This window comes from Primulina huaijiensis, chromosome 4 (assembly GCF_012295235.1).
Source record: "Primulina huaijiensis isolate GDHJ02 chromosome 4, ASM1229523v2, whole genome shotgun sequence".
Classification (NCBI taxonomy): domain Eukaryota; kingdom Viridiplantae; phylum Streptophyta; class Magnoliopsida; order Lamiales; family Gesneriaceae; genus Primulina; species Primulina huaijiensis.
In genome coordinates, this window is record NC_133309.1 from 16,295,791 (window position 1) to 16,319,764 (window position 23,974).

At 38.9% G+C, this 23,974-nt stretch overlaps 2 protein-coding genes across 2 annotated transcripts; both read left to right on the forward strand.

Annotated features, from left to right (window-relative positions):
• The first annotated feature begins 20,268 nt into the window (after nucleotides 1-20,268).
• On the forward strand, nucleotides 20,269-21,363 carry LOC140974922 (uncharacterized). The gene has a single exon (XM_073438413.1). It carries the CDS (start codon nucleotides 20,269-20,271, stop codon nucleotides 21,361-21,363), a length of 1,095 nt encoding a protein of 364 aa, XP_073294514.1.
• Nucleotides 21,364-23,117: 1,754 nt separating this feature from the next.
• LOC140974923 (uncharacterized) lies at nucleotides 23,118-23,501 on the forward strand. The gene has a single exon (XM_073438414.1). The coding sequence runs from the start codon at nucleotides 23,118-23,120 to the stop codon at nucleotides 23,499-23,501; it is 384 nt and encodes a 127-aa protein (XP_073294515.1).
• The last annotated feature ends 473 nt before the right edge of the window (nucleotides 23,502-23,974 follow it).

Genomic DNA, 23,974 nt, shown 5'->3' on the forward strand with positions numbered 1-23,974 from the left:
CGATTGCATGGAATCCCAGTTATTATTGTGTCCGACAGGGACCCGAGGTTTACTTCATCTTTTTGGAAGAGTTTGCATGCAGCCATGGGGACAAAGTTGCTATTCAGTACAGATTTTCACCCGCAGACAGATGGCCAGTCTGAGCGAGTGATTCAGATTTTGGAGGATTTATTGCGAGCCTGTATGATCGATTTCCAAGGGACTTGGGAAGCTAAACTACCTCTAGTGGAGTTTACATACAATAGTTTTCAAGCATCTATAGGTATGGCTCCCTACGAGGCATTGTACAGAAGGAAGTGCATATCGCCGATTCATTGGGATGAAGTCGGAGAGAGAGCAGAGCTTGGGCCAGAGATAGTTCAGCAGACTGCAGATGTGGTGGTCAAGATTCGAGACAGAATGAAGATCGCTCAGAGTCGTCAGAAGAGTTATGCTGATAAAAGGAGGAGAGATCTCGAGTTTGTTGTAGGTGACCACGTTTTTATAAAGATAGCACCTATGAAGGGTGTTATGAGATTTGGGAAGAGAGGCAAGCTGAGTCCGAGATTTATTGGACATTTCGAAATTCTTGACAGAGTTGGGACACTAGCATATCGTGTTGCCCTTCCGCCGAATCTGGCCGGAGTACACAATGTGTTCCACGTCTCAATGCTGAGGAAGTACCTAGCTAATCCTTCGCATTTTCTGAGTTACGAGCCGTTGCAGTTGGCTCCAGACCTGGCTTACGAGGAAAGACCTGTCCAAATCCTAGACAGACAGGAGCGGAGACTTCGGAACAAGGTGACCAAACTGGTCAAAGTCCGGTGGCTTAATCAATCAGTGGAAGAGGCCACTTGGGAGACCGAAGTTGATATGAGAAGTCTTTATCTAGAGTTTTTTGGTAAGATTTAATTTCGAGGACGAAATTTCTATAAGTGGGGGGGGAACTGTAGAGCCCAAAATCCAGTACACGTAAAACCCATGCACTTATTTAATTGTTAATTCATTTAATTAAATTTAAAAATGAGATTTAGTCATGCATGATTTATTTAAATGCATTATTTTAAATTATTCACGTTTATGTGATGCACGTTAAAATGTTTTTTTCGAGTTTCATGTTTCAGGCGATTATTCGATGCGGGATCGAAGGAAAAGACCGGCGAAGATTTTGGCAATTTAAAATGTCGTATTTTATTTTAAGTTGAGAATGTGACATTTTAAAAAATTTATTTAGTTTAGCAATTTAAAAGCCTTATTTATGTTGTTAGTAATTTAAGAGTTTAAAACTTTTAAAATTAGCATTTTTGTGTGTGTTATTTTAAATTAGGAGTTTGTTTAAAATTAGTGTGGGTTAACCTTTTTATTAGTATTTTTATTAGTTAAATTAGCACTAATGACAACTAATTAAACACACACACACCTTAATACTATAATCACCCACACACACACTTTTTCACACACTAGAAACCGTATAACAGACACACACAAGTTTTAATTCAGAATTTTATTATTTTGAGAAGAGAAATATTAGGGTTCTTAGTCTTGAGAGCAGCCGCCCTTCTCTCTGTAATTTCCAGCGAGGTTTCGTCATTTTGTTGCAAGAAAATCGAGCCACGTTCGTCCCGGATCAACCTCGCATCTTTCCCCGCGTCGGTATCGTCGTTTCGGTATTTTTAATTATCACAAGGCACATATAATCTGTTTTTCCTTCGTCGATCTTGTCATAGTATTTGTTTTGATGTGTTATGTATGAAATCATGTGTATAAGATGTAGTAGTTTGAGCAGAAAAATTATTTGATGTGTTTTGAAGAAATCCCTTGATCTGAAAACTCATATTTTACTGTATTTTTGATTTACTGTGATTTTTCAGTCGAGAATATGAGAAAACTTTCAATACAAAAAACGTAGAACTTTTTGATACCTTCAATTTGATATAAGATTCAAAATTTTTGGATGAAAATTCAGTGAGTTATGGTATTTTTCGTGGGACTGCTCAAGCTGCGATTTTTACGTAAATTGTGTTCCTGAAGTTATTTGTTGTAGGCTTCGTTGGGAATCGACGGGTGATCGCTGATACGTTTAGGTAAGTCAAGAATGATATTGCAATTATTATGTGGTGTCTGATTTCGTGTCGTTAGGCCCCAAGTTGAATCAAGAGTCGTAGGAAGAAAAATGGTGTCGAATTTTGGGTTGTGTCGTTGGTTGTTGCTTGTCGCTCTTGGGAACAATTTTAATGATTTACTTGGGTTTGGTACAATGTCGTAGCGTCCTAGGATGGGTCTCGAGGTGTCGATTCATATCCATTTGGGTTGGTTGAGGAGAATGAATTATCATGTCAAGTTTTTCACGCAGGTTTCGACCTTCAGTGCCCAGCCTGACCCTCACACGGACCCTGACACGGGGTCCGTGCCTTTGTTTCCTTCGAGTAGCCATTTTTGCGAGCTGACACGGACCCCCACACGGACCATGGCACGGGGTCCGTGCCTTTGTTTCTTTTCGGTGTCAAAATTTGCGAAGTTACCCGGAACCCTACACTGACCCTAGCACGCGGTCCGTGTCCTTCCTTCTTTTTGGTAGGTCTTTTAGCGAACATACAAAGACCCATACACGGACCAGGGCAAGGGGTCCGTTCACTCACGTTTCTGGGAAAACTTTAATGTTTGCTTTGGGGTTTGATGTCATGGTTTAGTGCAAGGATTATCAAGCTCGAGTCATGGGAAATTTTAGAATGTCCTAAGAAATGATTTAGTTTGAGAGTAAGCATGATAATTACGTCTAAGCTATGCAAGTTAAGTATGCACTTTCGTGTTAGTATGTGCAACAGCGGCCCCAGTTGAAGTCCAACGAAGCCCTCAACGCCAAGTAAGTATGTTCGACGTGCAAAGAAAATATTTTCAAGTTTTTGAGGTATGCTAATTGTCTTGTGACCAAATTATGTTTAGGATTGGAAAGCGTTAAATTTTGAACGGGGACCAATCCACCCGTTAAATTATGAACGGGGTTAGATCGAGATTGGAAAGCGTTAAAATATGAACGTGGACCAATCAGCCCGTTAAATTATGAACGGGGACCTCATGTATGTGGCAGTGGATACGTCCCTGTCATCCCAGTACTGTGGTTAGTCTGATCAGGTGATTATGTTATGGGTCACTTGCTTTGAAACATGTCTCTACGCAAAATGATGAAGTTATGTATGTTCTAGTAAGTTCAAGTATGCAAGCATGTTTAAGAAAAGTTTTACGTTGATGGCACGTCTATGTATGTATGTACATATGTTCAAGCTTTTGATATGCAAGTTCAAGTTTTAAGTATGTAAGCTCTATTTTGAAGTTGCATGTGGTTTTATTACGTATTATTCGTTACTTTCAGTTTATATGCGTTGAGTCTTTAGACTCAATAGACTTGATCGATGCAGGTGAAGATGTTTATGAGGAGGCTGCAGGTGGGGACCAAGGAGCAGGCTTGGACTGAGCGGGAGGCTAAACCCGAGAACCGTCATGTTTTAAGTTTTATGAAATCATTTATCTCTTATGTCAAACTTTGAATTTCAAATCTTTTGTTGCAACAACTTGAGAGACGTACAATTTTACTTCTTTTATCGAATTTTTTTATGTTCACTTTTTATTTAAGAAAATTTTTAATTCTTTCACAAATTTTAAGTAGAAAAAGTACGGTACATTACAGTTCAAATGATATACATGATCAGGAAAGTTGTGGTTTACAAAACCTGGGGGTTGTTCAACATATACTTCCTCTTGTAGTTGACCGTTCAGAAATGCACTCTTTACATCCATCTGATATACCTATAATTTCTTGTGTGATGCATAAGCAAGAAAAATTCTGATTGCTTCCAGTCTTGCAACTGGCGCATACGTCTCATCATAGTCAATTCCTTCTTCTTGCCTATATCTTTGTGCCACTAATCTTGCTTTGTTGCGTACAACTGAACCATTCTCGTTCAGTTTATTTCTGTATACCCATTTTGTACTTATAATAGTTTTTGAAATTGGTCTTGGAACTAAGTTCCAGACATTGTCATAAGTGAACTGATTTAGCTCTTCTTGCATTGCATTTACCCAGTTAGGATCAGCAAGAGCTTCATCAGTTTTCTTCGGTTCTAGTTGTGAAACAAAAGCTGAATAGATAAATAAATTTAGTATTTGATTGCGAGTTCTTACTGGATCAGATGGGTTTCCTATTACCAGTTCAGTGGATGTGATTTTCTCCATCTGTACTCAGTATATGTTGTATCAACAATTTTTTCAGTTGGTAACTGAACACAGTTTTCAGTCAGTTGGTGCTTCGTAAACTGGTATTTTGAATGTTATCATTATGCTCTGTCAACTGATCATCAGCAACGACTTCCTGCACATCTGATTGGTCCAGTGCTTCTGGTTCAGATGTTTGAAGTATGTTTTGATATCCATGACTTTCATTTTTGTCATCATCTTCCAAACTGATATCTGTAAGTCGATCAACTAGCTCAACTTGATCAGTTGGCTTATTAGTTAGTTCAGTTTCATCGAAATCAACATGAGCAGATTCTTCAACATTTAGGGTTTTCTTGTTGAAGACTCTATAGGCTATACTAACTGATGAGTATCTAAGAAATATTCCCTCTGCAGATTTAGCATCAAACGGTTTTAAATAATTTTTACCATTATCAAGAATAAAACATCTGGAGCCGAATATTTTGAAATAAGTAATTATACTTTTTCTTCCATGCCAGATATCATATGGTGTTTTCATATGATTCTTATTAATCATTGATCTGTTCTGAGTATAACACGCAGTGTTTACTGCTTCTGCTCAAAATCTTTGAGAAATACCAGAATCAGCAAGCATTGTTCTGGCAGCTTCTTTAAGAGTCCGATTTCTTCTCTAAGCTAACCATTTTGCTGAGGAGTTCTCGCTGCTGAGAGCTCATGCTTAATTCCAGCATTTTCTAGAAAATTTGAAAAAGTTTGATTGATGAATTCAGTTCCTCGATCAGATATGATTCGATCAATTCCAACTGATTTTTCATTTAAAAGTCTTTTGAAGAGCTTTATTAGTTGCGAAGCAGTATGGTATTTAGATTTGAGAAAAATAACCCAAGTAAATCTTGAAAAATCATCTACGACTACCAAGGTGTATTTCATTCCACCTAAGCTCATGACTGGTATAGGACCAAATAGATCCATGTGCAATAGTTCTAAGCATCGGGATGAAGATTTACATCCCTTGTTTTTAAAAGAGGATCGTACTTGTTTACCATACTGACATGCTGAGCAAAATTTTTCTTTTGAAAATCTATTTTGGGCAAACCAGTTACAAGTTCATGTTTACTCAGATAGGCAATGGATTTAAAGTTTAAATGATTTAGTCTTTTATTCCACAACAAGTTTTTAGATGATTTGGAAGCAATAAAACAAACTGGTGCATAAGTTTGATCGTTCCAACTGACTTTATATGTGTTTCCACAACGTTTGCCAGTTAGTATGATTTCATCAGTTGAAGTTTTGACTAAACATGAGTTTTTGTCAAATTGTACTGAGAATCCACTGTCGCATAACTGACTGATACTAATCAAGTTATACTTCAGGTTTTCTACTAATAGAACATCTTTAAAAGTAAAGTTACCATGGATAAGCTTACCCTTACCCACAGTTCTACCTTTGGAATTGTCCCCGAAACTGATGTTTGGACCAGTGTATTTGATCAGTTGGGATAACACACTTGCATCTCCTGTCATATGTCGCGAGCATCCACTGTCCAAATACCATATTGAATTCTTGTTTGTACCTGTTACCTGTAATTACACATATAATATAACTTGGTACCCATATCTATTTGGGTCCTGAACTGATTAGTCCCTTAGGAATTCACACTTGGATTAGTCTAACAGACTTTCCAGTAGCTGTATTCCAAATGGTTTTTCTCTGCTTTTGTGTGATCGGTGTGTAGTGTACAGATGATACAATATTTGTTTTAGCTTTATTTAACTGATTGTTCAATCTATATCTCTTCTGAACTGGCTTGCAGTTATAGTAATTGAAATAGCTATTCGAATAGTTCTTGTGAGACCACTTTGATGACTGACTTTGTGAATCAGTTGAGAATTTTTGACTATAACCAATCCCATATCTTCTAGCCATGTTCATATTTTCAGTAGGTTGCTCAATCAGTTTATTGGGCTCAATTTGCTCTTGTATCACTGCTGTTTTGACAAAATGAATGTATTTTCCTTTGTCTATTTTTGGCTTTGGTTGAGTATCATTTGGATATATTTCTCCTTGAGTGTTGAACCCTAAACCAGTTTTATCAGAAACTGATTTTTGTGAATTCTGCATCTCATTCAGTGCAGTAGATGACTTGTTCCAAGACTGAATGAGCTCAGCCTGTTTTGAGTTTTCAAGAATCCACTTCAGGATTAATGACTGATTTTTGTTTCTCTCTGCTTTTAACTCAGCAATTTCCCTTTTTAGACTCAGCCCATCAACTGATTCATCAGTTTTGGTTTTATTGTCTGTGGGATCAGTTTGCTTTGCTTTGATTTTTTCAAATGATGATGCAAGCTTTTGATACTTATTTACCATGTCATGTAGTGTTAGAATGAGTTCTTCTCGTGTGAAATCAGTTGAGCTGAAATCAAATACCTGTTGTGTAATGCCCGAAATTTGATTACGGTAAATTGAGATTAATTATCGATATAGTGATTTGATTATAGCCGGATCGCTACGAAAATGGAAGTGGAAGAGCATGGGTATGTTTGTTGCGTGACCAGTAGGTCTCGCGCATATGCGCGGCATGAGGGCGCGCATATGCGCGAGCTACACGGGAAGATTAAGCGCGGAACAGAACCTTCCGCGCACATGCACTGCAGAGCGTGCGCATATGCGCGATGAGTCCAGTGGCCATGATGCATTTCCAGAAAAGTAGGCGCACATGCGCGACGAGGAGCGCGCACATGCGCGAGATGTCCAGTAGCCAAAATAGATTTCCAGAGCACGTCGCGCACATGCGCGGAGATTGTACGCGCATATGCGCGAGTTGTGGGAGGAATCAAATGCAATTCCAGAGAACCTCGCGCATATGCGCGAGGCGCTGTGCATGCTACGCGCCGAGACATAATGTCTCGTGCATATGCGCCGAGTGATGTCGCGCATATGCGCGAGACGTGTTGCGTGAAAAGATAAGCCACCTAGCTCTAGACATGCAATATATATATATATATCAATTGGCAATTGTCTCTCATTTCCATCAGAAACAATCGAGAAAGGTTGCTGTGAGTGTGGTGAAAATCCTTACGCCTTTATATTTCGATCCGTCCGTTAGATTTTGAATCCGACTTCGGTATTGTGTTCCTATCGACATAGGCTACAACTGGACGTAAGTTTTACTACGTTTGATATGATTTGAAATTATGCTATTGTCAGAATTGAATAGGATTCCTATATGATGTTCTTGATACGTTAGACATCATAGAATCGAAGTCAGATTGAAAAACAGATTGATTGGATTTGTTGTGATTTTTCAGATTATATTGAGTGGTATTGGACAGATTTGAATTGTGACTGGCTTATAGATTGTATTGGATATGAGTTATGATTGGTAATTGATATCTGTTGATATGGTATTTACGGGGATATTGAGATTGTGCCGTTATGTCGATGATTTGAATTAAATTCAGATTAATCAGATTCAGTATTGAATTGAGAATGGAAGGTTGATATTATTATTCTCGATATGTCCTTTCAGATTTACAGAGACAATCTTGAGTTCAGAACTTCCGTTTCTTCAGACCGAGACTACAAACGAAAGGTATAAGTCAATGTGGTATTGGGAGATCGACACAAGTAGGATATACTTGTGTTTCCCTAAATCACATACTAATTGTTATTATTTGCATTGATTTGATTTGATATGCTTGTTCTATTGATGTATAGAGAGCATGTGTTAGACGAATATTAGATGAGTGATCTTGTGACAAAAGTACCTGATAGTGGTGGGATCTCCACGGGCACATTGCACGATGTCACAAGATAGTGTATTGGCGATAGTGCCACAGTCTGGGACAGATAGGTCAAGACACTGGATGTTTGGTTATATCGACGTGGATAGAATCGGAGTTTCTTCTATTACTGTTGGTCGATATAGGAATACCAACGTCTGGAAACCGGGATCCCTAGACTAGGATGGAGTCTAGTCTGAGTCGTGGAGTCACGAGTATGATTGATAGTTTGATATTAATTATGTTTCAGATTTTGATATATATCTGATATCTGCTTCATGCTTTATATTAATTATATGATTGCATGTTTCGTTGATTTATACTGGGATTTTTATTCTCACCGGCGTTATCCGGCTGTTGTCGTGTTTGTATGTGTGCATGACAATAGGTGGGACAGGTTCAGGGTCGAGGAGATGAAGAGAGAGATCGTGATTAGAGTGGAGACTACGGACTTGATCTGAGATAGGGTTGAACACTTGATATGTAGTCGTTAAACCTTAGTCTTAAATGATTGTATATAGTACAAGACTTGTACTTTACTTTTATACTGATATGTATAGTAGAGTGATTCCATTACGTTCCGCATTTGATATTATATTAAAAAAAAAATTTAGACCCTGTTTATTATAATTGATTAATTAGTCCCAATGACAATTAAGAACATGATTAGCGTCCGGGTCCCCACATGTTGGCTGGATGATTCTTCTTCTGCATCATTAGCCATTAAGCACTTGACTTCCTCATGATCACTAGAGCTGCATGAGCTTTCTGGTTCTGACTCCTCACTGTCGGTTTCTGCCCATTTAGATTTGTTTTCTTCAGCTAAGAGCACCTCATGTTTCTTTCTGAAGGACTTCTTATCTTCCTTGGGTCTTTTTTTGTGCTCATATGATTTATTTCTTCTATCAGTTGAGCCTTGACTGCCCTTCTTGGGTTTAGGACAATCGGCCATAAAGTGACCTGATTTGCCACAGTTGTAGCAGGTATTTGATTCATCTTAGGAGTTGTTCCTTTGGTATGGCTTCTGGAAGTTTCTTGATTCTTTCTCATAAATCTTCCAAATTTTTTGATGAATAGTGACATAGCATCACTGCTCAACTGATCAGCAGTTTTCTCGACTGAACTGATTGGTTCAGTTCTGACAGCAGCTAGAACAGTTGTGGCTGCAGGGTTAGATGATTCTCCTTCTCTTGTCTGCAGCTCAAATTCATAAGCCTTTAAATTAGCAAATAGATCATGAAGTTCAATCTGGTTCAGATCATTGGACTCCCTCATAGCCATGGTCTTGACATCCCATTCCTTGGGAAGACCTCTCATTACCTTCAATGCAATCCCTTTGTTGGTATACACTTTTCCAAGTGCATTTAACTCATTGATGATACTGCTTACTCTTTCATCATACTCGTGCATTGATTCTCCTGCTTTCATTTTGATGTTATCAAACTTTTGAACAGCAACAGAAAGTTTATTTTCTTTGGTTTGATCATTTCCGTCGCACAGCTGGATCAGCTTCTCCCAAATTTCTTTGGCTGACTTACACATCTTTATTTTGCTGAAGGTTACTTTGTCCAGCGTTTTGTACAGAATGTCTTTAGCCACATTATCAAGATTTGCTTTTCTTTTATCTTCAATTGTCCATTCATCTCTGGGCTTTTCTATTCATTGTGGTGCCCTTTCTGTTATGGCAACTGCTGTATTTGTTTTTAGAATCTTCATCGGTCCATCCGTTATGACATACCACATGTCATCATCTTGTGCAGCTAAATGAGCTTGCATTCTGATTTTCCAATCATCAAATTCTTCTCTGGAGAACATAGGAATTTTGTTGAATGAAGTCATGCTAGCAAGTTTATAGATCAAAAGTATTCAAGAACAAGATTCAACCGCTCTGATACCACTTGATAGGACCGATTAATGTAACAAGAGTGTTTAGAAGGGGGGGTTGAATAAACACTCTCAATTAAAACTGATCTTTTCGAGTTTTGAGTTCAGTTTGGTGAGGAACTCATTCTCGGAATCTTGCTGGTCAATGACAATCAGTTAAACTGAAGTAGTTGCGGAAATTAACTGACTGAAAGATAGAATACAAAACTGAAATAAAATACACAAAGATTGTTTCTGGATGTTCGGAGATTTCAATTACTCCTACGTCACCCCTTCTATCTCAAGGATAGGAAATCCACTAAAAGACTTTGATCGAATACAAGATTTGTACTGACCCACTTCAGTTTGGACTTATCGCTGCCAAAAACTGAAACTCTTAGTATTACAAAATGTTCTAAGTGCGTAACTAATCTTAGCACTATCGAATTTAACGATTATTACAAAGTGCTAGTGAGATCAAATTGTAGCCTTGACTTCTACGAATAAATCAAGTAATGGTGAGCTAAGATTTTGACAGAGTAACAGCAAGCTTTTTAAATAGAGTGATCTGTGTCCTCTCTTTTTCAGCTGTTCTTCTGTCATATTTATAAGCTTCCCTTCCAACTGTAACTTGAGGTATGTTTGAATCTTTGTATCCGTTTATGGCCACTTCATCATTCCTTGGGCATTGTTTTCTTCATTTATTGTAATGCGGCGTCTTAACTGCTTTAGCCGAAATGCGTTGTTCTAAGCTGTATTGATTGAAGTGCGGCGTTTCATATTCAGTTCAATCTGATATGTCTCTTTCTCGGTTGAATGTTCTTTCCCGAGACATGTTTAGTTGAAGGAAGCATCGGCTGAATATATCAACTGATCGGTGTCCAACTGATCAGTTTAGATCTGCTGATTTCAGTTGTTAAGTCCAAGTTGCTGAATATAATGGCGCGTAGTAGTTGGTGGATCAGTTTTTCAAACTCCAGAATTTAGAGTTTGGTTCATATTTTGTCAAACGCCAACAACTGATCAGTTTTCTTTATTAGATCTGCTGATTTCAGTTGTTAAGTCCAGTTGCTGAGTATAATTGCGCGTATCAGTTGGTTGATCGGTTTGTCAAACTCCAGAATTTCATATTTTGTCAAAGGCCGGAATTTCGTTTCCAACACATTCTTAATGGGGATATTAAGGAAAAAAATTACATGTCTCAACCTGAAGGGTTTACATATATCGAAAGTAAGAATATGGTATGCAAACTTCAGAGATCTATATATGGACTAAAACAGGCATCTAGGAGAAACCTCAGATTCGATAGTACAATCAAAGAGTTTTGTTTTGCTAAGAATCCTGAAGAACCCTGTGTGTATAAGTAGGTCAGTGGGAGTGTTGTGACATTCCTGGTGCTTTATGTTGATGACATTCTACTTGTGAGAACTCGGATTTTTCAAAGCAAAGCACCTCAAAAAGCTCGAAAAATATCTCAAAAAGAATCCGAGGCAATGCAAAACCTTGAGAATTGAGGGTACGTCACTCGGAAGAGGAAACCCTTAGCTCACAAGCTAAAACTCTCAGCTCAAGGAAGCTCAAAGATTCTTGGAAAAGAAACCCTCTGCTCATAAGCTAAACCCTCAGCACAAGGAAGCTCATTGATTGTCGGGGAGGAAATCCCTAGCTCATGAATTAAATATCCTAGCTCAAAGAAGCTCATCTTTTCTCATCCTAGAAGAACCAAAATGGTGCTAGGAGAAGAGCTAAAAGATTGGACAAATTTAATGTGCAAGAAATGACCTTTGAGATAACCAAGAATAGGAGCTAAAGGAGCTAAAGGTTTGGACAAACTTATTGTGCAAGAGATGACCATTGAGTTAACCAAGGAAGGAGCTAAAGGAGCTAAAGGTTTGAACAAACTTATTATGCAAGAAATGACCATTGAGAAAATCAATGGAGGAGCTAAGGGAGGAGCTAAGAGGCTAGGACACATTTATGGTGCAGGAAATGACCATTGGTGCTTGATATACCTTGACTCCAATTACTCCCTTGCTTGGGCAACAAGGTGAACGACCAAATGGGTAGGGAAAGGTCACAAATTTCACTATAAATGCACACAACATGTTAAAGAAATGCACACAAAAATTCAGCAAGAAAATCGGCACCTTTCCGCTCCAAAATTACCTCTCAGCCGTCTCTTAAAAGAAGGAATAAGGGAAGTTGTTATGGCATTTCAATTGCTTTGAAGTGCTGTCTACGTTGATGAGAAGATTTTGCCCAGGTTCGGTCATTACTCGACCAAAATTCAGCAGGTTTCGTTCAACCAAGCTCCGCACATTCGGACTATAACTTCAAGAACTGTAAGTTGGTTTTTGTTAAGTATATATTTATATTTTATACTTTGTATATAAATATTATGACATGCTGGTATGTGTGTCCTCTTTTTCAAAAAATCTAGTATGTTCTATTTAAAATTTTGATCGATTATATGTTTTCTTCTGTTCTTCGAAATTTTTTGATTCTGCTGTATCCGTCTGAAATTCTGATAAGTTTTGTTTGATAAGTCTGAATTTTGTGATGCACTGTTACAAATTGATTTGAAATAGGACAAGAATTGTAATTCTGTCTGGCCCCCATTAGTGGGTATAAAACCATGTTCTGTCTGGCCCCCATCAGTGGGTATAAAACCGTGTTATGGCCTCACCCCTTAGAGGACTAACATATTGGGGACAGTTTGACCATGGAAATGAAATGAGTAACAATGTTGTGTCTGTTCTAAATTGTTCTGATCTGTTTCTGAATTGATATGAATCATCTGTTAACTTCTATCTCATATTCGATTCGTTCCTGTTATGATAAGTTAAAAATAATACGATTTGAAAGATTGTTAAAGAAATGTTTTAAAGATTAAGGTCTATATGTATCAATCGAAATCGATCGACCACCCACTTGCTGAGTGTTTCCCAAAATACTCACCCCTTACAAATTTCAGATAAGAATGAAGAACAAGTGAACGAGGAAGATCAGGAAGCTTTCTGGGGGTGGTAGACGATGAACAAGATCCAAGAATTAAGTTTTTAGTTTCTTTTGTTTAATTCCGCATTTGAAACTCAGATGTATTTGTTTTCTATTCTTTTGTCAATGTAAAGACAATGTTTAATTTATGAAAAAGACTTGTTTTTGGCAATTCGATACGAGGCTTAATTGTTTTCAAGTCATTGTTAAACAATGTCGGATGTCACCGATGCTTCGGACACGGGGCTTGACATTTAAGTGGTATCAGAGCCGCAAGGTTCATAATCCCGCTGGGATTTTGATAGAAGCAAAATCCTAATGCATTTTGAAACAAACTCTCATTCTTTCTAAAATTCTTTGAGAAATTTGAATTCTATTTCCTTCAATCGTTCTACAAACTCTTAGTATCAAAAATCCCACAACAACTTTGTTTGTGCCTTTCTATCCTTTATTCCATTCTGAAATTTTATCTCAATTTATTCTAGTAAATGGATGCCCTCGTGCTCGTGCTCAATCTGTCCTTCGCATGCGTCAACATACTATTCAAAACCAAACCCGAGAGATTGCAACCCTAAAGGATTAACTCGCTAGAGAAAAACAAGGGAACAAAAACTCGTAAAGATTAAGAACCTACTGCAAACTGATATACAACGTCTCACACATCACCTTGAGCAGGAGCCAGCTTACCCTAACCCTATGTAAATGGTACGACTAGTTTCCATTAGCCGAGAGTGATAATAAGGATTGGAACTGAGAAGGATTTTGCTAACCGCTTTTGTCATCGACACGAAGACCTTGCTAGAAAGCAAGAACGTTACATCGCCAAGCTTCATGACGCTATGGAAAGATTGCAAGAACAAAATAACTATATGCACCTTGTCGAGGAAAACGTGGAAGAAGAAGAAGAAGCACCCATGGATGTAGTGGAAAAATAACACTGATGATGGAGAGATGTTAAGGTAGGCTAGACTGGTATTAAGGTTAAATGATATGAAAAGAATGAAGTGCAACATTTCTTTGGGAATGCAAAGACATAAGTTGAATTATATTTTTGGGAATGTACTTATCAGATACTAGTTGTCTTATTTTTTTTGGAATACACCTATCTGATAAAAAGTTGACTTATATTTTTGGGAATTTACCTATCGAAGATAAGCTTTCGACTTAAGATGAAATATTTGACTCGGGGATAATAAATTATTTATGAAAATATGAGATAAGAATTCTATAAGCTTTGATATTCAGATGTGGAAGTAGATTTTGTGTCAAAAATTAACGGTGTGTACATTAAATTTGGGATGCTACGTGGTAAATTTAAATATGTAGGAATTTTTTTTAAGGAAAGAAATAATATTTATTAAGAAATTTATATTATTTTTAGGTCAATTCCTTATGAAGTAAAGTAAGATATTGATGGAAATCGAGGAATTGTAGCATACATAATAAGTTCAGACTCTTCTTATAGTACAAAAAAAAGGGGGAATATTTGAAGAGAAAAACATCCAAAGAAACTTGTTTGTGTTAAAGCATGCTAAGCTTATAGTCTTGAAAGATTTAGTAAAAGAATAATTGCTTGAGGAGTTAGTTTCTTCCGTACAAGATTGAAAGAATTTTTAACTAAGTTATAGTTATTGGGACTTAAGTCAATAGGCTGAGAGGAGTTATGTTCTAATATTCTATGGTTTTAAGTTTTGAGACATTAATCGTGATAATTTTAAGATAGAATAAATTAAGTATGGATACACATATTCAGTGTCGATTTTATTCAGTGGGAATTGCTTGGTTGGACAAGAATCATGCAATGGTAGATTGTCGGGATAAGAATGCCAAACTCCAATCCAAGAATAAATCGTATTTCTTGGCAAGGATAAGGAACAGAAATCCTTCCTTCTTGCTTCTCAGACCTAGAAAGCCATGAAGTATGGCTAAGAAGTCTAATTAGCAATAATGAGAGAAGAAAAAAAACGGAATTGAGCTCAAGGTATAAAATATTCCTGTGGTAGCAAGCTCTGGAAGCGTTACTTTGAATTATCTCAGACTGTGAAGTAGAATTCGAAAGTAACTTGATAGCTCATGCAACACTAAGCTCTAAGGAACCCAGTCAAATGGCTTCCGTTGAACTGAAGGAGCTAAAAGTTCGATTCCAAGATTTGTTAGACAAAAATAAATCAGACCAAGTGCCTCTCCTTGGGGAGATTCAATCTTATTGGTACAGAAGAATGGTGAAAGTTCAAGATAATGTGTCATTCTACAAAGAACTCAATAAGATTAAGAACAAATGTCATCTTTCAAGAATAGATGACCTTTTCAATTAGGTAAAGGAGTTAAGATCTTTTCAAAGTTCTATCTAAGGTCACACTACCACAATTGAAGGCCAAGGCAGAGAATATTCCTAAAACAGCCTTAAAAAAAAGGACATGGACACTATGAGTTCATAATAATTTCTTTTGTTATGACCAATGCTCCAACAAAATACATAGAACTCATGAACAGAGTGTTCAAGAAATTTCTCGACAAGTTTGTAGTAGAATTTATTGATGACATTCTTGAATAATCAACAAGTGAGTAAGACCACAAGTAAGATTTTCGTCTTACTCTGCAGATGCTCAGAGAAGAATAACTATATACTAAATTTAAGAAATGTGAATTTTGACTAAAAAGCGTCACATTCCTAGATCATATAATCTCTTAAATAGGCATATCAGTGGGTCACAAGAAAGTGGAGACAATCATAATTTGGCCTTGATCGAAAACTAGAATAGTAATGCGAAGCCTTCTGGGATTATTTGGCTTTAAAAAAAAATGTTATGAAGAATTTTCCTCCGCTCACCTAGCTCACTCAGAAGAAATATAAATTCAATTAGAGTGAAAAATGTGAGAGGAGTTTTTAGATCCTGAAAAAAAACTTGCTTCTAATATAGTATTAGTACTTCCCGAATAAGGCAGATATTTCACAATTTACAATGATGCATCAAAAGAAGATTGTGATGTATTCTTATTCAAGAGGGCAAGTAATTGCCCATGCGTCGATGAAATTAAAATCATGTGAGCAAAATTATCCAACACATGATAGTGAATTAGCCACAATTATATTTGTGCCAAAGATCCAGAGAATCAACTTCTTTGGTGTCAAATGTGAGATATTTACTATCACCAAAGCCTCAAATATCGTTCACACAAAAAGAACTAAAAATTAGTCAAAGACGGTGGATCATATTATTGAAAGATTATGACCTAAGGCTAACATTATAGCTGAGGCGCTAAGCCAAAAAAAAAAAGACTACATAGTGTTACAACAAGAATTTTGTCCAATACAGACCCAAAGTTCTTTCCAATTTTCGAAAATGCTTTCAAGATGCCATGAGTACCAAGATCACCCTCAGCACGGCTTGTCAATCCCAAATATATGGCCAAACTAAGAATAAAAATACAGACTTTTGAAGATATTCTTAAAGCATGTGTCATAGACTTCAGAAGAAATTAAAGTAAACACCCCCTTTGATTGAATCTGTCGATAACAATAATTAACGTGAAAGTATTGAAATCGGAGGGAAAGCTATCATGTTTCCTGAATTGTTGATAAAATAGCTATTATCAAGGAAAAACTCGAGGCAGCTCAAGATCGACAAAAGAGCTGGGCTGATGTAAACCGAAGACCGTTGGAGTTTGAAACCGGTAAGAAAGCTTAAAGTTTCCCCTATGAAAGGGGTGGTTTGATTCAACAAATCCAGAAAGCTAACTCAAAGGTATGTCAAACCCTTCGAAATTCTAGGAAAAGTGGGAAACCTAGCTTATCGGCTGGCTTTACCACCAGGCAGGTCAAGGATTGACAACGTCTTCCACGTTTCACAGCTAAGGAAGTATGTCTCATATCCAAGTAGCATACTTGAAGTTGAATTCCTAATAATCGAAGGAAATTTGAATGAGAAACGACTTGGGGATTTGAAGAAAATATGAACACTCGGCACCCTCATTTCTTTGAGGAATTATCAAGCTCAAGTTTCGAGGACGAAACTTCCAATAAGGAGGGTGGGATGTGAGAACCCGGATTTTTCAAAGAAAAGCACCTCAAAAAGCTCGGAAAGTAGCTGAAAAAGAAGCCGAGGCAATGCAAAACCATGAGAATTGAGGGTACGTCACTCACAAGCTAAAACCCTCAGCTCACAAGCTAAAACCCTCAGCTCAAGGAAGTTCTAAGATTCTTGAAAAAGAAACCCTCAGCTCATAAGCTAAACCCTCAGCTCCAGGAAGCTCATTTATTGTCGGGGAGGAAATCCCTAGCTCATGAATTCAATATCCTAGCTCAAAGAAGCTCATCTTTTCTCGTCCTAAAAGAACCAAAATAGAGCTAGGAGAAGAGTTAAAGGATTGTGTAAAACCCGGGATTTTGTAATATCGTGATCATATCAGTTTAATATCAGGTTAATAATTTGATGGTGTAATCTTGGATATTAATGTTTAAATCATTTAGAATATAAGATTTGTTTTAAGGTTATCTAAGTTGTGTAGATAATTTTATCGTGTACAGAATTATGAAGCTCGAGATTAAGATAATATTATTTATTTTAAACTTGAAAATTTGGTATGAATAAATTTATCTCAATCTAAGGAATTAAAGAAGGATTTTTGAAAAAAAAAAGCAGATAAATGTCTAAGATTTAGGTTGATATTGAGATACCGGGATAAAAGATCAAATAAGAGATAATAAAATCCCTAGAATTCGAAATCTAACCATATACACCATGAGATTTTCGAAAATTAGGTGGGGAAGGAAGAAGGAGATTTCGAATATCTACCTAGATCACGGATATATCATGATTTTAGAATTGATTCACAGTTCAAATGCACTATAACTCTTGATCACGATAGCAGCCAACTCCTATAAATAGGAGGGCCCTATTTTCGAAAACTACTCGTCGTAAACAAAGCAAATTTTCGAAAATTGTCCCCTAGTCTCCTTAGGATTTTCGACCACAGCGAAGCGCTGCCGCCGTCTAGCCGCCGAAGAGGAATTTTCGAAAAATTCTTGTGCAAGCAACCCTAATTATTCACGTAATTTTGCATCAAAAATTTAAGGTAAGTGGGCAAATTTTAAATTTTAAATTTTTGGGTTATGTGTTTTTCTTTTTAAAGAAAAAAATGCGGTCGAACACCGTCTATGTTTTTTTTAAATCTTTTTACGTTTTTGTGAGGACACTGTGAGGATTCCCTGAAAATAGGTGGAATTCCAACATATGGCCCTTAACAGTGGGATAGAACTGTTTTACGGCCTCGCCCCCTTAGAGGATTAAAACTTAAGGACTGACGTCAGTAAACCATGAAAGGTGAAAAATTGCAGTGTTACGATTATGAAAAGCATGCTGTAAATATATGTTATTTTCGAAAATATGGAATTTTTTTTATGTGGTGTTCGATAATTCTCCCATTTACTGAGTATTCCCAAAATACTCACCCCTTACAACCTTTCCCAGATAAGTCCGAATAACACGTAGAAGAAGAAGAATCGGAACAGTTTTGGGGATGGTGATTAGTAGACAGGATTATTTTTTTTTTATTTTAGAAATTTAAAATTTTAGGTTAGACGTTTCCGCAAATTTATTTTATTTCAGTTGAAAAGACATTTGTTTTTTTGAGAAATTATGAATAATAAACTGGTTTTCGGTTTATACTATGCTACGAGCCTGGTTGTTTCAATTGTGTGATTGTTAAACAACGCCGGTGTCAAATCTCGAGTTTTGGGGCGTGACATTTTAGTGGTATCAGAGTCGCCAGGTTCATAATCCGAGTGGGAAAAATCGAATTTTCAAAAAAAAAAAAAAAAATTTCGGAAAAATCGGCCAAACAGCGCCTTATCGCACGCGCAGCGTTTCCTCCTATTCCGGCCGCCTCCGGTAACCTTTCTTCGATCGGCGACCAGTTCCCGAACCGCCTCGATGAGACGAACAAAAGACCTCAAACAATTTCAGATTTCGTGTTCGTGTGAAACCGGAATTTCAGATCTACGAATTTGGCATATGAACCCTAACCCGAAAATTATTGCGTCCAATTACCCTACCAATCCTACTACGATTTTCAATTAATTTTACCCAAACGATATACGATCCATGGGTAACTTTTCCCAACAATCAATTTCGGGATCGTATTAACCAATCGGAAACGCCCAAATTCAAGTGAGTCCACCGATTTTGAGCGAGTTCCGGCCAAATTAGGTAGTGTTCCGACCGATTTTGGCCGTGCCACCAACGGTTCCGTGACCCTCACCCCTTCGCCGTCCTACTCCTTTGCTCCGACCATACTCCGGCGAGTCAACTCGGCCGAGTCAACGAGTCAACCCGCCAGCATACGTCCTTCGATTTTTTCGTAGGAAACTCCGAATTCGGTTCCGTCAACTGATCTGAAATCCTCTCGATATACTCTTCGAATCCATATGTCTATCTTAAAACTTTCCATTTTGGGAATTTTCGAAGAAACTTTTAATTTTCAGTATTTTACTCCATCCTGATATTTTATCATATTTATGATATTTTGAGCATTTTCTTTTCCTTTTTTTTCAGGAAATGTCTCCCCAATTCCGCACTCGTGCCCAAGCTGCAATCCACATGAAGCAGCTTGCCATTGATAATCAATCGCACCTAATAAAGCGCCTTAGAGCCAGACTAGCTGAGAGAAGACGGGAGAATGCGACCTTAGCCACAGAGAAGGAGGTAATACGAACCCAACTTAACAACGCTATCTACCAAGGAGAGTTGGTAAGAGGAGATAATATGGATTTGAGGGACGGTATAGAACACGGCTTGTATCGAGAGAGAAAGCTGCATGAAGAAATCGACCGATACCGAAAAGAATTGGAAGAAGAAAAACAGCAAAATGCCAGGAGCAAGAAGAGACTGGAGAATGTAAGTGAGGCTATAAACAGCATTTCAAAGGTGAACCATTATCTTGCTCAACAGGGTGAGGTACTGAAGAACAAGATCAAGCAGAATAAGAGGGATTACGAACTGCGCCACCAGCTTACCATTGATATGTTGGACGAGGCAGAGGCAGACGTTCAGGGATGGAAGACACAAGTGGCCCAGCTTAATGCAGAGAATGCCCAGCTCACTCATATGGTAGAGCTACTTCAGGAGGGAGAGCCGGAAGAGGAAGAGCCGATAGAGATTGAAGAGCCGATAGCAGCCATTGGGGATGGAGAGATAGAGGATTAGGCTAGGATGTCTTAGTGATTTTGTTCTAGGAGATTATTTTACTTTTCCGTTGTTGCTATTTCATTCAGTACGACTTTTATTTCTGTTAGATTGGTCATGTTCATTATAGTTCTTTTGAGAAATCAATAAAATATTTTATTTGTTCCATTGATTTCAATTTATTTCCGCACAATCTATTGTATGATCTTTACTCGTACAAATTCTTAGAACTTGCGATGCGATTGTAGGAAATGGCCGACAGACCCCCGAGACAGAATCGCAACCCGCGTTATGCTAACACCAACCGTGAGGTCAGACAAGAGAACGAGCAAGGGAATGGACCCCCACCTGCAGTCAACTTAAGCCAAGCTGATCTTACGGCCATAGCCACCATTGTAGCAACAACACTGCAAGGGTTGGGAAATCAAAACGTCAATCAGCCACCACCACCTCCACCACCAAACGGAATCAAGTTCCACTATGAATCACTCCGCAAGAATAGATGTCCAACCTTCAGTGGAGCTGCTGACCCTGAAGTTAGCCAGAGCTGGCTAAAAAGTGTAGAGACGCAGCTGCGACTATTGGAAGTTCCCGAAGCACTGAAAGTGGACGTGACTGTGCCATTCCTAGAAGATAAAGCAGGAAAATGGTGGGAAGCAATCTCGCCAGCCATGACAGCTGCCGGACCAATGACTTGGCAGCGATTTCGAGAAGCCTTTCTGAAACAGTATTATCCAGCCGAGGTCAGACTGCAGAAACTGAGTGAGTTTGAAAACTTCACTCAAACTCCGGATATGTCAGTCGTGGTATACACCTCCCAGTTCAATGCCCTTGGATCTTATGCTCCGGCAATCATGGCGGACGAAGTTTTGAAACTGCACCGTTTTAAGAAGGGATTGAACAGCAGGATCCAATCAGCTCTAGCAGTCTACCAACCCGCGAATTTTTCAGACCTAATGGGCGCAGCCATCCGAGCTGAAACTGAAATCCAGCGCAGGGAGAAGGAATTTAAGAACAAAAGGCCCATGACTAGTCAGTCCTCACGCAGTAATCAGACTTTCAAGAAGCCTAACCAGTCCGGTGGACCACCAAACGGACCTTCGCCTACCTCAAGCTACCAGGATATTAAGCCTTGCCCAACTTGCCACCTACGACACCTGGGAGAATGCCGAAGAAACAGTGGTGTATGCTTCGGATGTGGGAAAGCGGGACACCGAAGTGCCGAATGTCCTACTGCCGCCAACCAAGCAGCCGGGCCCAACAAGGGAATAGGGCCAAATACAGGAGCTAACCCCAACAAGCCAAAAGAAAGCAAGCCTAATGCCAGGGTCTTTGCTATGAATTAAGAAGAGGCCGACGACGCCACTGAAGTCGTGTCAGGTACCATTCTTATACAAAAAGTACCTGCTTATGCGTTATTTGATTGTGGTGCCACGCATTCATTTGTATCTAAGAGACTCGCTAAGAAACTAGGACTTAAGCCCGAATTATTAGCCGAACCTTTTCGAATAGCCACTCCTACAAATAAGGCCATCGAAACTCACGAGATTCACAGAGACTGTTTGATCAGTATCGGTAATCAGAAATTCAGCACAGACTTAATACAAATAGTCATGGCCGACTTTGACATCATTCTAGGAATGGATTGGTTAGCCAAAAACAATGCAATAGTGGACTGTAAAGTGAAAAGAGTTAAACTCCGAACCTCGAATCAGGAAGAGATCGTGTATCATGGTAAATCCAAGGAACGGAAATCACTCCTTTCCGCTGCCCAAGCATGGAAGGCAATGAAATCCGGAGAAGATATCTACCTAGCAATGGTTAGCGAAGTGCAAGGAGAAGCCGAACTAAAGATAGAAGACATCCCAATAGTATGTGAGTTCCCGGATGTTTTTCCAGAAGAACTCCCAGGGATAGTCCCGGACCGCGAAGTTGAGTTCGAAATTAATCTGGTTCCTGGTACAGCTCCAATTTCTAAAGCACCTTACAGGATGGCGCCAGCTGAACTCAAGGAGTTAAAGGAACAACTCCAAGAATTGCTGGAAAAAAAGCAAGTCCGACCCAGTGTGTCCCCATGGGGAGCTCCAGTACTTTTTGTACAGAAGAAAGATGGGAGTATGAGGTTGTGCATCGACTATAGAGAACTAAACAAGATCACTGTCAAGAACAAGTACCCCCTCCCGAGGAGTGACGACCTATTTGATCAGCATAAAGGAGCCGCAGTCTTTTCGAAACTGGATCTGAGGACGGGATACCCCCAACTGAAGGTCAGGGCGGAAGATATCCCCAAAACAGCCATTCGGACAAGATATGGACATTATGAGTTCACAGTGATGCCTTTCGGGCTGACCAACGAGCCTGCAGCCTTCATGGACCTAATGAACAGAGTTTTCAAACCATTCCTGGATCAGTTCATAGTGGTATTTATTGACGACATCCTCGTCTAATCTTTCAACGAAAGAGATCAAGAAGAGCATCTGCGCATTGCACTTCAAACGTTGAGAGAAAAGGAGCTCTATGCTAAGTTTAAGAAATGTGAGTTCTGGCTAAAGAGTGTATCCTTTTTAGGACACGTAATCTCTGAAGCAGGAGTATCAGTGGATCCCAAGAAAGTCAAGGCAATTACAGAGTGGCCGAAACCTAAGAACGCCACAGACATCAGGAGCATTCTTGGACTAGCAGGTTATTACAGGAAGTTCGTCGAGGGTTTTTCTTCGATCGCCATACCACTGACGAAACTCACTCAGAAGAATTCCAAGTTCGTCTGGGACGAAGGTTGCGAGAAAAGTTTTCAGACATTAAAAGAAAAGCTCGCATCCAAGCCAGTACTAATCTTACCCGTAGAAGATAAAGAATTCACCATCTACAGTGACGCATCCAAGGAAGGTCTGGGATGCGTGCTCATGCAAGAGGGAAGAGTGATCGCCTACGCATCGAGGCAGTTGAAGCAGCACGAGCAAAACTACCCTACGCATGATCTAGAGCTAGCAGCAGTTGTTTTTGCCTTAAAAATTTGGAGACACTATCTCTATGGCTCCAAGTGCGAAATTTCACAGATCACCAGAGCCTCAAATACCTGTTCACCCAAAAGGAACTTAACATGAGGCAAAGGCGGTGGATCGAACAACTGAAGGATTATGACTTGACTATAAGTTACCATCCAGGTAAAGCAAACAAAGTGGCCGATGCTCTGAGTCGGAAAAGTGGAAAAAAGACCACTCTGGCCTCACTCTCCGCGAGGCCATGTCTGCAAGAGACTGTAAAGTTAAACCAGGACCGAAACCCTGAGCCAACGAAACTTAAGGGACAGGTGGAAAGTGGGAAGTCTCAAGATCTACAAATCGATGACAAAAGAGTCTTATGGATGAAAGGACGACTGTGTGTACCCGACAGCGGTAACTTTCGCCAAGAAATACTATCAGAAGCACACAAGTCCAAATTTTCATTCCATCCAGGGAGTACAAAAAATGTACAGAGATCTTAAGAGCAATTTTTGGTGGAATGGAATGAAAAGAGACGTGGCAGAATTTGTCGCTAAATGCCAAGTGTGTCAACAGGTCAAAGCAGAGCACCAACGATCGGGAGGATTGTTGCAACCCTTGGAAATACCTGAATGGAAATGGGAACATATCTCCATGGACTTTGTGGTAGGGTTGCCAAAGTCAAGGCAAGGGCAGGACGGAATATGGGTAATCGTAGATAGACTTACAAAATCCGCGCACTTCCTACCCATCCGTATAAACTACAATCTGAACAAGTTGGCCACACAGTATATGGATAATATTGTACGACTTCATGGAGTACCATTGAGCATCCTGTCTGACAGAGACCCAAGATTCGTCTCACGATTTTGGAAGAGCTTCCAAGGAGCCATGGGAACGAAAGTGACACTTAGTACGGCCTATCATCCAAAAACTGATGGCCAAATCGAGAGGACAATTCAAACTTTGGAAGATA